The 12,181-nt window shown below is 41.5% G+C and overlaps 1 protein-coding gene across 3 annotated transcripts; it reads right to left on the reverse strand.

Annotated features, from left to right (window-relative positions):
* Positions 1-4,286: 4,286 nt before the first annotated feature.
* LOC129863921 (ADP-ribosylation factor-like protein 3) lies at positions 4,287-10,061 on the reverse strand. Of its 3 annotated transcripts, XM_055936348.1 has the most exons (6): positions 9,715-10,061; positions 8,403-8,546; positions 7,733-7,849; positions 7,578-7,628; positions 7,221-7,406; positions 4,287-5,190 (listed from the first exon to the last, which is right to left on the reverse strand). In XM_055936348.1, exons 1-6 carry the CDS (start codon positions 9,715-9,717, stop codon positions 5,143-5,145), a joined length of 549 nt encoding a protein of 182 aa, XP_055792323.1. In that variant the 5' UTR covers positions 9,718-10,061; the 3' UTR covers positions 4,287-5,142. The 3 variants fall into 3 exon arrangements, with proteins under 3 accessions (XP_055792323.1, XP_055792320.1, XP_055792322.1); XM_055936345.1 differs by lacking the exon at positions 9,715-10,061 and having other exon boundaries at positions 8,403-8,564; XM_055936347.1 differs by lacking the exons at positions 4,287-5,190; positions 9,715-10,061 and adding an exon at positions 5,197-5,632 and having other exon boundaries at positions 8,403-8,564.
* Positions 10,062-12,181: the final 2,120 nt, after the last annotated feature.

Consider the following 12,181-nt stretch of genomic DNA (forward strand, 5'->3'; position numbering starts at 1 on the left):
GGACAGACGATTTCACCACTTGACGGTCCCGTTCTGTGAACTTGTGTGACCTACCACTTTGCGGCGTAGCTGTTGTTGCTCCTAGACGTTTCCACTTCACAATAACAGCACTTACAGTTGACCGGGGCAGCTCTAGCAGAGCAGAAATTTGATGAACTGACTTGTTGGAAAGATGGCATCCTATGACGGTTCCAAGGTGAAAGTCAATGAGCTCTTCAGTAAGGCCATTCTAATGCCAACGTTTGTCTATGGAGATTGCATTGCTGTGTGCTCGAGTTTATACACCTGTCAGCAACGGGTGTGGCTGAATTAGCCAAATCCACTCATTTGAAGGGGTGTCCACATACTTTTATATATACAGTGTAGTTGTGTAGAGAGAGATTGATAAATTTCAGTTTGACCTTTCATGCCTAGTTTTTTTATTTTATTATGTTGCTGGTTATTGTTACAGTATAATAACTGTATTACAAATACTATTTTTAGTTTCAAACCATACAGTATGCAGAGCAGCAGAAGTAACAATCTGCTATAGGGAAAGTAAGACAAATATTAGGAAATGAATCATACAGTATCAGAGAAAGACTACAAAATGGTTGTTTAAATTAATATATCCACATAGACAGTCACTGATTGGAGTTTACCAGAGTAAGTGCCCCTCTGCAAGGCCCCCCTTAGCCTTGTAAATTTGCCTATTTGTAAGTTAAGATTTGTCTGTATCCTTTTCTCAAAGTAAAACAAATAAAGAGCATTTAAAAGGTGTTTATCAAAAAAATCTTCCCGTGGGGCTGATGGCCCCAATCAATGTTATACTCTCCTACGCCCCTGCCTGTAGTATAGTTACAGACAGAGACTGTGTGACACACAACACTTTAATTAAGTTAGAGGATATCTCTCTCTTTACCCCGCTGGTCAATCTGTCTTTCTGTCCTTCGTTTCCCCTGTGTGGGAGGCCGGTGTTCTGGGGTAAGAAGCTGGGAAAGTCCCATGATTTATGGCCTACTGCAGGCCTGACTGCCTCTCGCCTCAGCGAGGTTAGCAGTGAGGGTAACGAGGGTTGATTGCTTCGCTCTATTCTCTTATTTGGGAAATCCTATATTGTTGGGATTTATTGTCACTCGCATCCTTTGCAGTTTGCGATCTGATTAACATCATATTTGGGAAAGGGAAACAACTTTGAGTGCATTTTATTAGTTTGATTATTACATTGTGTGGTTCAGATGTTAATAATTAAGCAATGCAGAGGGAGAGTTATGGAGATTTTATCACCTGTCTCACATGGTAGACTCATTTCCCTGTTATATTTTTTTTCACTTTTCACCTTTAGAAGAGCGCTACATAGATCCTCATAAAACTATAAACACCTATTTATACACTGGACAAACCCAAGAGCTAAACTTGTGATTCTTCATTTAATTTCCTCAGAACTTAAATGCAACTCCTTATAGATTTCCTAATTTCAGTAGAAAATATATGACAGACTTTTTTAGGATCCATTTCATTAATACATTCATCTTTACATTACATGTTTCTCTGCTTAGGTAGAGTAATGACCACTATTGCTTTCAAGTGTACCAAAGCAGCAAACCACAGTGAATATAGATGGATCACACTTGTGCATGGTCTACAAAACCCTCCATACTCTATGCTGACTGTTGAATCACCTTGAGGTCCAGTTGAATACTCCTGCTCTCGTTTTCCCTCAGATGGAGGAGCAACAGACTTCGGGTTATTAAAGCCAGCCAAGCTTACATGGAGAGCACGGCACACGGCAGAATATTGTGACTCAAGGCCAGAGGAGGAGGTTTGTTTTTATCATGGCAAAGCACCCAAATCATGTTGGTATGAAGAGGGCTATATAAATGCAAATTGTATTGGAGATCTATTAGAGTCCTGGAAAAGGGTTGTATGTAAATGTCTATAAGACCACAGTGGAGCACTCAGCCCAGGCAGATTAGTATGGGCTGCGATAAAAGACAAAATAGAAATAAAAAAAATGGAATTGCCTTGTGGTAAATCATGGTGAACAAGGTGAGAACTTCAGTGAATGGTTGAGGTATTCTATGTGATTTATTGTATATGCAAGAGAGATGTATTGAAGAGAGATTGTTTTAAATGCGCCAGTGTCAAAGATTGTTGGGTGCAGTTCATAGTATTTGCTTTACTAAGGAAAGAACTCTCATGCATAAAATGTGATCGTGTTCAAATTCTAAGGTACGAAATCCAGAGATCATTAGAGTTGCGTTTCGTAGTAATTTGGGGCTTTTATTGTAATGGTGCAAATTCTCTAGTCTAGACTAACTACATTAGTCCAGCCAAATGAGAGTGAGAAACAAGGGAAAGTTATAATCGGCTAAATAATTTCTTGCTTTGCTTGTGTCCTAAAGGATACTGAATAATGACTTTATTTTACCCTATAAAATAACAACCAATATAGATAAATTAATTAAGCCCATAACATAAACTCATCACATACACATGTTGAAATGTATGTTGTTGAAAAACAGTACAAGTACTATACAACAAGAGGGAATATGTGAGTGCTGTGAGCAAGTGTTGTCATGGAGATCAATAGTAGAGAAATAGTGCCCTCTAGTTATTTTCTAGGAGAAGCGCAGGCATTCCTGTCTGACATTCGGTGCTTGGGCATTAGTAGCTAGGTTTCCATCCAATTTGCAACAGATTTTCATGGGAATATTCTGAAATCTGCATAAAACAATACGCACATTATCCCACCAGTGTGTTGCCAAGAAACAGATTTATTGCAGATAAAAGTCTGTGCGTGATAACATAGTCCAACTCAATCATCAAGTTTGCAGACGACACAACAGTAGTGGGCTTGATCACCACCAACAACGAGACAGCCTACAGGTGAGGGCACTTGGAGTGTGGTGTCAGGAAAACAACCTCTCACTCAACGTCAACAAAACAAAGGAGATGATCGTAGACTTCAGGAAACAGCAGAGGGAGCACCCCCCTATCCACATCGAAGGGACAGCAGTGGAGAAGGTGGAAAGTTTTAAGTTCCCGGGCATACACATCACAGACAAACTGAAATTGTCCACCCCCAAAGATAATGTGGTGAAGAAGGCGCAACAGCATGTCTTCAACCTCAGGAGGCTAAAGAAATGTGGCTTGTCACCCAAAACCCTGACAAACCTTTACAGATGCACAATCGAGAGCATCCTGTCGGGCTGTATCACAGCCGGGTACAGCAACTGCACCGCCCTCAACCGCAAGGCTCTCCAGAGGGTTGTGTGGTCTGCACAACACATCACCGGGGGCAAACTACCTGCCCTCCATGACACCTACAGCACCCGATGTCACAGGAAGGCCAAAAATATAATCAAGGACTACAACCACCCGAGCTACTGCCTGTTCACACCACTATCATCCAGAAGGCGAGGTCAGTACAGGTGCATCAAAGCTGGGACCGAGAGATATAAGCTGTTTTTCAATCTCAGGGCCACCAGACTGCTAAACAGCAATCACTAACTCAGAGAGGCTGCTGCCTACATTGAGACGCAATCACTAGCCACTTTAAATAATGGCACTTTAATAATGTTTACATATCTTACATTACTCATATCACATGTATATACTGTATTTTATACCATCTATTGCACCTTGCCTATGCCGCTCGGCCATCGCTCATCCATATACTTATATGTACATATTCTCATTCACCTCTTTAGATTTGTGTGTATTAGGTAGTTGTTCGGGAATTGTTAGATTACTTGTTAGATATTACTGCACTGTCGGAACTAGAAGCACAAGCATTTCTCTACACTCGCATTAACATCTGTTAACCATGTGTATGTGATAAATAAAATTTGATTTTGATTTGCACATAAAATAACTTTTGCGGTTAAATTCCCATGTACCGAAGAAAAAATACAAGTTAAATGGTTTGCCGTCACACTTTCAACTCTAATGATGTTTTTGTCACAAAAACGGATTCGTTAGCCTTATAGCAAATTTGCCCCACAGTGTGGGTCGGCTACCTACACGATGAGATTATTATGGATAATAAGAGCGATAAAATTTGTTTGTTAAATGGTAGCCAAGCATCGATCATCATGTCACCAGAATAAGACCCTCAATATTTATTGAAAAGGTGCATCAAGCTCATCACCGTGCACTTTCACAACCCTGTAAAATTCATCATAATTTATTTAATCTCTAGACTAACAAACGGCATGCTTTCCTGAGTCATACTGGGAGGACCTCCAAGTTTACTTCGATATGATAGTTATTAAATCAATATTTGCGAATAAAGGCGTTTCAACTGCCATTTCTCACATTATTTATTTTACCGTCACAAAAAGATCAGACCATTTTGAACAACCACATTTTATTTGTTCATTCTTCAGGTAATTAAATCAGCATGAAATGGTTGGATGGAAACCTGGTTACTGATACAGAGCAGGATATTTCCTTGCCCCACTGGTACTAAGGACAGAGTTTCAATCACATACACGCAACAAAGTACCCACTGGGCAAAAACTGGTTGAATCAACATTGTTTACACATCATTTCAACCCAAAAATCTATGTGATGACGTTGAGTCAACGTGGAAAACGAAATGTCATCAACTTCCGGGCATGTTGTGTTTTTTTCCACCCTACTTTTAACCTAAATCCAATGACATGGTGAAAGTTTTTATTAATTTCACGTTGAATTCATGTTAGTTGACAACTCAACCAAATGTAAATCAAAAGTAGATGTTGGAACTGATGTCTGTGCCCAGTGGGTAGTGTCTATTCAGCTGTTCATTCTTAAAAAACGACTTTCATAATGTAGACATCTTCATAATAAGCCTCCTGACTATTACAAAAAGGTGGCAAAAGTAAGCACACAGAAATGACAGGTGAGTAATATCTCAATAATTAAAATATTTAAATAACGTATATACAGTATATACAACTCGAAGCATTAATAAAATGCTGGTAATGTCAACATTACAGAACGTTTCCCTTTAAAGTATTTACTCCATTGACCTGGCTCATGATCTATATAAAAAAATATCACAATACTTTTAAAACATATTATGACAGCAAGTCAAAAGCTTTGATAATGAACACCACTCCACCTTTCACCTCCTACCCTTCGTTTGAGTCTTTGGGAATAAGTATGCCCCTGGCGTCACTTCTTACGAACTGCTATATTCTTGCACACCCATGTCATGCCATCCTATAAAGTAAGTAAACAGACTCATATTACATCGGCACAGTATTAAACATTAGTGTGCAATCAGTGTCTATGAGGCTCTCTAAATGTGCGTACAGTATGTGTGTGTTGTGTGCAAATGTAGTGTATGGGCAGTTTGTGTGTACAGTGCATTCTGAAATTATTTATACCCCTTGACTTTTCCACATCTTGTTACGTTACAGCCTTATTCTAAAATCGATTAAATTAATATTTTTCCTCATCCATCCACACACTACCCCATAATGACATAGCGAAAAGAGGTTTTTAGAAATGTTTGCTAATTTATAAAAAATGATAAACAGAAAAAACATATTTACATCATAAATATTCAGACCCTTTGCTATGAGACTCGAAATTGAGCACAGGTGCATCCTGTTTCCATTGATCATCCTCGAGATGTTTCTACAACTTGATTGGAGTCCACCTGTGGGAAATTCAATTCATTGGACATGATTTGTAAAGGCCTGTCTATATAAGGTTCCACAGTTGACAGTGCATTTCAGATAAAAAACCAAACCATGAGGTTGAAGGAATTGTCTGTAGAGCTCTGAGACATGATTGTGTTGAGGCACAGATCTATGGTCCCCAAGAACAGTCACCTCCATCATTCTTAAATGGAAGAAGTTTGGAACCACCAAGACTCTTCCTAGAGCTGGCCGCCCGGGCCAAATTGAGCAATCGGGGGAGAAGGGACTTGTTCAAGGAGGTGACTAAGAACCTGAAGGTCACTCTGAAAGAGCTCCAGAGTTCCTCTGTGGAGATGGGAGAACCTTCCAGAAGGACAACCATCTCTGCAGCACTCCACCAATCAGGATGTATAGTAGAGTGGCCAGACGGAAGCCAATCCTCAGTAAAAGGCACATGACAGCCAGCTTGGAGTTTGCCAAAAGGCTTCTAAAGGACAGTCAGACCATGAGAAACAAGATTATCTGGTCGGATGAAAACAAGATTGAACGCTTTGGCCTGAATGCCAAGCGTCACGTCTGGAGGAAACCTGATAACATCCATACGGTGAAGCATGGTGGTGGGGCATCATGCTGTGGGGATGTTTTTCAGCGGCAGGGACTGGGAGACTAGTCAGGTTGAATGGAGCAAAGTACAGAGAGATCCTTGATGAAAACCTGCTCCAGAGCGCTCAGGACAACAACCCTTCCAACAGGACAACAATCCTAAGCACACAGCCAAGACAACACAGTGGTGGTTTCGAGGCCTCCCGAGTGGTGCAGTGGTCTAAGGCACTGCATCACAGTGCTAGCTGTGCCACTAGAGATTCTGGGTTCGACAGGGAGACCCATGGGGTGGCGCACAATTGGCCCAGCATCGTCTGGGTTAGGGGAGGGTTTGGCTGGCAGGGATGTCCTTGTCCCATCGCACACTAGAGACTCCTGTGGCGGGCCGGGGGCAGTGCACACCGACGTGGTCGCCAGGTGTACGGTGTTTCCTCCGCCACATTGGTGCGGCTGGATTCCGGGTTAAGTGGGCATTATGTCAAGAAGCACTGCGGCTTGGTTGGGTTGTGTTTCGGGGGACACACGGCTCGGCTCTCGACCTTAGCCTCTCCCGAGTCCGTACGGGAGTTGCAGCGATGAGACAAGACTATAACCACTAATTGGAAACCATGAAATTTGGGAGAAAAAGGGGTAAAAAATACAAAAGTATTTATTAAAAAAAAAATACAAAAAGGAATGGCTTCGGGATAAGTCTCTGAATGTCCTTGAGTGGCCCAGCTAGAGCCCGGACTTAAATCCAATCAAACATCTCTGGAGAGACCTGAAAATAGCTGTGCAGCGACGTCCCCATCCAACCTGACAGAGCTTGAGAGGATCTGCAAATACAGGTGTGCCAAGCTTGTAGCGTCATACCCAATAAGACTCGAGGCTGTAATCGCTGCCAAAGGTGCAACAAAGTACTGAGAAATGGGTCTGAATACTTATGTAAATGTGATATTTCAGTTTTTTCTTTTTAATACATTTGCAAAAATGTCTAAACTACCGTAGATGTGTGTTTTATACCTGTACTCCCTCTGCGGTAATTGCAGAGCAGGCCTGGATCTGCCATACCCGGTCTCTGATGGTGTGCAGGTTGAGGCCCTCAGCTAGCTCTGATGCAGGAGCCGCAGTCATCAGGTCCTGCTTGTTGGCAAATATCAACAGTGGCACCATGCTCAACTTCTCTTCTTCCATCAACTCAGCTAGCTCCTGTGTGTTTGTGTGTGTGTGTGTGTGTGTGTGTGTGTGTGTGTGTGTGTGTGTGTGTGTGTGTAAGAAAAGGGTGGGGGAGAGGTTCAATCAATAACTGCATCAAAATAGGGATATCAGAAGACAGCTGAATAGAACATTGTGCATTTTTATAGACTGGTGACACTTTACCTGACCGGTCTCTTCAAAGCGTTTCCTGTCTGAACTGTCAATCACATAGATCTGTGACAAAGATGGACAGAGGAGAGTATTAGTGACAGATAGGTTCAACCGTATAAAGCTTTCTGTCTCCATTTATTTGTGGTCAGAATACTTTTTGGACCCACCAGTACGTCTGTGTTCTCAAAGTAGTTCCTCCAGTACGGGCGGATCTTGCGCTGGCCTCCAATGTCCCAAACATTTAGCTTAAATCCCTGGGACTGCATGCTCTTTATGTTGAATCCCTGTGGACAGAGGAGGAGAGTGCCCATTAATGCAATGCTTTGGACAGTTTGTGATCACTGTGAGCATGTGTAACTATGCTTTCATGAGTGTCTGAGCTGTGTTTATGCTATTGTCTATATCCAGGGTTGGGCAGGTTACTTCCTAAATGTAATCTATTACAGTTACTAGTTACCTGTCAAATTGTATTCAGTAATGTATATTTTAGAACACCCAAACACAGTAATGTAATATGTTAACTTTCTGTTACTTTTTGATTACTTTCCCCTTAAGAGGCATTAGAAGATCACAAAAAGGATCCATCAAATGCATTTGGTGCGTCGTCATAGTGGTCTCTGCATTTTTTTACATTTTATTTTTTATTGGCTACATCATTTCTGAATTTAAAAGTAATCAATGTAGTCATCTAGTTTTTCAAAAGTATCTGTAATCTGATTACAATATTCTTAAAGGTAACGTAACTGATTGCAAGTACTGTTTTTTCTAATAAGATAATATGTAACTGATTACATGTAATCAATTACTCCCTAATACTGTGTATATCAGTACATTTACCTGAGTAGGGGTGATGTGGCTGACATCCTCTGAGGCCAGCTGTTTAAGCAGGGTGGTCTTGCCAGCATTGTCCAGCCCTAGCAACAGTAACCGCACCTCCTGGTCCGGAGAGTGCTTCAGTCTTCGCAGAATCGACAGCAAACCCTGCAGTGCATCACACATCCAGGTCAGGTGACATCATGACAAACAGCACAAGTTGGTACTTAGGTTATAGCTATGTAATGTAATAAGAACCTAGGCAACAAGGCATTATGTTCAAACATAATTAACAGCAGGTGGTCCAGCTACAAACAACTTCTGTTCTGTTAACAGGGTTACCTGAAAGCACATTACTGCATAACAGAGCCAACACACCAGGGCAGAAATAATGCGAGGCCAGAGGCCAGGGGCCGCGGGCAACCTCAGCCAATCACGAAACGCCCTGGTGTGATTGGGTTTGGCATGGCACAGATTAATCAAGACGAGCCCGAGCTCTGTGTGCAGGAGGCAAGAAGCACTAAGAGCACAGATTTAACTGTTAGCCTCTTGCCATGGCCTACTTTCACACCACCTTTGATTGGACAGTTGAGACATGTGCACAGCAAGAAGACTCTTCCAGTGTTGAGGGAGGCTTAAGAGGTCTTCTTATTCACTGCTGTCACTGTACTTTTTGATCCAGCCAACTAAATAGACAGCAGATTCTCTAGCCACATCCTTGTGATATAGTTAATGTCACAATCACTGTAGATTACATGCAATCTGAGTAGGCAACAAGAATTAGGACTAGCTAAATAAATTGAGAGACTACACGTGTCACAGGTGATTCTGTATTCAGCTTGGAGGATTAAGGTATTTTCAAAGGTTTGGGGTACTTTATTACTGCAGGAATCAGTAATATGGTATCAAGCCGTACTTGTTAGTTTAGATAACTGATTACCAATCACAAGTTAAAAATGTGTCCATAACATTTGAAACGTTGTCACTGTTATTAGCTAGCTATAGCTTGTCTATGCGTAACCTTACTTGACAAAAAATACATGGTATTATTTGTTATAAAGTTATGTTCTGACAGTAACAACAGTAATTAATTATTTACATGAATGACAATAAGCATGCCCTGCCAGGTACAGACCGTATTGGCAGGTACAGGCTGTACTGTACTGTAGCTAACGTTACTAACCCTAGCTAGCTAACTGTTAGAAAGCTACGTTAAAGTTAGTCGCGTCGCACTTTTTGGATAACTGACTAACGTTACACTTTCGCCCATACGATATTGCATTTAGCCATATAGCTCAATTCCAACTTTATGTTGATCATATTGCAGGGTACTTACCATGGTTTGCTCAGCTAGTGGCTCCTGTTCAGGCTCAGTGAGTGGATTAGCTAGCTAGTAGCATTTGACTGTATTCATTCGGAGAACAGCTGCAAAGCTCCCCGTAGCTATGGTAGCCGTGACGTCATAATAAACAACGACGTGCCATTATTTTGCCGGGCACGAGACCCATTTATATCTGCGATTATTTCAGTTTTTCTGATTAGGAATTGCCCATTTTAATAACTGATCTCTTACTAAATTATCTTAATTTCCAGTGCTTGTGACTCACTCAGACAAATAGTCTACAGCAGGGATTTCGCAAATATGGCTAACTGCGGCCGAGAGTATAGGCGAGTGGGTGTGTCGAAAGGAGTGAGTGTGTGTGTGTATGGAAGGCGAATAATTTATGGCAGATTTGTTGTCACTCAAGACCGTTTTGCGTGGCTGATTGGGCTGCACAACAAATCGATAAACCGGCAAACAGTGCACTGGGGTATGGACATCCTGCCAACCTGAGACCTGACCAATTGTGCGCAACTGCAGCCCGCAATTCGGTAGTTCCCCCCTCAAGCATTCCATTGGTACATTAATGAACACCCCTGCTCCCCCCTCGAACAATTCAATTCAAGGGGCTTTATTGGCATGGGAAACATATGTTAACATTGCCTAAGCAAGTGAGGTAGATAGTATACAAAAGTGAAATAAACAATAAAAATGAACAGTAAACATTACACTCACAGAAGTTGCAAAAGAACAAAGACATTACAAATGTCATATTATGTATATATACAGTTTTGTAACGATGTACAAATGGTTACAGTACAAAAGGGAAAATAAATAAGCATAAATATGGGTTATATTTACAATGGAGTTTGTTTTTCACTGATTGACCTTTTCTTGTGGCAACAGGTCACATATATTGCTGCTATGATGGTACACTGTGGTATTTCACCCAGTAGACAGTAGATATGGGAGTTTATCAAAATCTTGTTTGTTTTTGAATTATTTGTGGATCTGTGTAATCTGAGGAAAATATGTGTCTCTAATGTGGTCATACATTAGACAGGAGGTTAGGAAGTGCAGCTCAGTTTCCACCTCATTTTGTGGGCAGTGTGCACATAGCCTGTAGCCTGTCTTCTCGAACATCTCATTGGTTCCGTGCACCCAAGTGTATGGCTACCTATAGCTACCCCTGTCACCCCTGCCCCTTCAAATCAAAATCAAATCAAATGTTATTGGTCACAATACAATACAATACAATTGATTAGCAGATGTTAATGCGAGCGTAGCGAAATGCTTATGCTTCTAGTTCCGAGAGTGCAGTAATATCTAACAATTCCTCAACAACTACCTAATATACACACATCTAAAGGGGTGAATGAGAATATGTACATATAAGTATATGAATGAGCGATGGCCGAGCGGCATAGGCAAGGTGCAATAGATGGTATAAAATACAGTATATACATGTGATATGAGTAATGTAAGATATGTGAACATTATTAAAGTGGCATTATTTAAAGTGACATTGTTTAAAGTGACATTGTTTAAAGTGACTAGTGATCCATTTATTAAAGTGTCCAGTGATTGGGTCTCAATGTAGACAGCAGCTTCTCTGAGTTAGTGATTGCTGTTTGGCAGTCTGATGGCCTTGAGATAGAAACTATTTTTCAATCTCTCGGTCCCAGCTTTGATGCACCTGTACTGACTTCACCTTCTGGATGATAGTGGTGTGAACAGACAGGGGCTCGGGTGGTTGTAGTCCTTGATGATATTTTTGGCCTTCCTGTGACATCAGGTGCTGTAGGTGTCATGGAGGGCAGGTAGTTTTCCCCCGGTGATGTGTTGTGCAGACCGCACCACCCTCTGGAGAGCCTTGCGATTGAGGGCGGTGCAGTTGCCGTACCAGGCTGTGATACAGCCCGACAGGATGCTCTCGATTGTGCATCTGTAAAAGTTTGTCAGGGTTTTGGGTGACAAGCCACATTTCTTCAGCCTCCTGAGGTTGAAGAGGCGCTGTTGCACCTTCTTCACCATATTGTCTGTGTGGGTGGTCCATTTCAGATTGTCAGTGATGTGTACGCCGAGGAACTTGAAGCTTTTCCCCTTCTCCACTACTGAGATATTCTGTATGTGACTACTGAGATATTCTGTATGTGAATCGCTGTCTACAATTGCATTTTATTACTAAAGAGTTTTATACCAAGGTTCCTGTGTCATCCATCTGGAAGACTGATTGTTGAAGGAAACTTACATCACCCCATGCAAAGGACCACCCAACATTTGGCGAGCTTGCCAGGAGTTGGTGACCACTGCGTCTGGATGATCTTTATCCCACTCTGCAGCTCATCAAATTATAAGTTAAGCAGACGCCTGTTAAACCAAAAGTCTGAAATTAGAAAAAGCACTGTAATATGATGTATATGTGATAAATAACACAGAATGCCAGGTGTAATAGTTAGAAATTCCTGAGGGTCTAATGGAA

Source organism: Salvelinus fontinalis, chromosome 10 (genome assembly GCF_029448725.1).
Source record: "Salvelinus fontinalis isolate EN_2023a chromosome 10, ASM2944872v1, whole genome shotgun sequence".
Taxonomy (NCBI): domain Eukaryota; kingdom Metazoa; phylum Chordata; class Actinopteri; order Salmoniformes; family Salmonidae; genus Salvelinus; species Salvelinus fontinalis.

Excerpts from the sequence above, each read along its gene's own strand:
- LOC129863921 (XM_055936345.1), bottom strand. The coding sequence starts at position 8,564 with ATGTGTGATGCACTGCAGGGTTTGCTGTCGATTCTGCGAAGACTGAAG. Across the intron at positions 7,629-7,732 it reads TTGAGAACACAGACGTACTG|ATCTATGTGATTGACAGTTC; the intron begins GTGGGTCCAAAA and ends TCTTTGTCACAG. Across the intron at positions 5,191-7,220 it reads TTACCGCAGAGGGAGTACAG|GATGGCATGACATGGGTGTG; the intron begins GTATAAAACACA and ends CTTACTTTATAG.